Below are 543 nucleotides of genomic sequence, written 5' to 3'. Positions count from 1 at the left end.
GAGAAGCGTGGCTTCAGCCGCCCTGACATCACGGTCTCCCGGGTGGGGATCGAGCAGGTAGGGTGGACACGGGGGATAGGGGACTCCTGACAGCCAGACCGTCCCCAGGCTAGGACTGCGCACTGCTCTGCTTGCTCTATCCTGATGGTTTGTCTCTTGCAGAAAGCGCTGGTGCTGGACCAGGAGTGCTCTGTGTTGGCAGACCAGGAGGTGAAGCTGGAGAACAGGATAAGCTTTGAGTGAGTGGGACCTTTGAGGCTGATGCTGTTGCCCACACGTGATCAGTCCACATCAGGCCTGGCCACCCACCATGCCCTGCACCCAACCCCCCAGGCAGTCCTGAGCACCCCTGGCTCTGCCCCTGCCTGTTCTGCCTGTCCATGTTTGCCTGCAGCCAGTGTCTTCTCCCCCTCTGCAGTCTGGAAATCTCCTCCCTCAATAAGACCATCCGCATCACGGCAAAGTCAACCAAGCGCATCCGGGAAGCGCTGCAGCCTGTGCTGGGGAAGTACGGTGTGAGCATGGAGCTGGCGATGCTGCGGC

At 60.8% G+C, this 543-nt stretch overlaps 1 protein-coding gene across 1 annotated transcript in view; it reads left to right on the top strand.

Annotated features, from left to right (window-relative positions):
* Nucleotides 1-543, top strand: part of RGS14 (regulator of G protein signaling 14) — a gene marked incomplete at its 5' end in the record, with an annotated part of 5,502 nt that overhangs the window by 3,442 nt on the left and 1,517 nt on the right. Inside the window, 3 exon segments of the mRNA XM_029084444.1 lie at nucleotides 1-57; nucleotides 163-239; nucleotides 419-541. The exon segment at nucleotides 1-57 is cut by the window's left edge and continues 7 nt beyond it. Coding sequence (XP_028940277.1) covers nucleotides 1-57; nucleotides 163-239; nucleotides 419-541 — 257 coding nt within the window.

Source organism: Antrostomus carolinensis, unplaced genomic scaffold (assembly GCF_000700745.2).
Source record: "Antrostomus carolinensis isolate BGI_N321 unplaced genomic scaffold, ASM70074v2 scaffold31100, whole genome shotgun sequence".
Taxonomy (NCBI): domain Eukaryota; kingdom Metazoa; phylum Chordata; class Aves; order Caprimulgiformes; family Caprimulgidae; genus Antrostomus; species Antrostomus carolinensis.
This window is presented reverse-complemented; position numbering and strand designations above follow the sequence as displayed.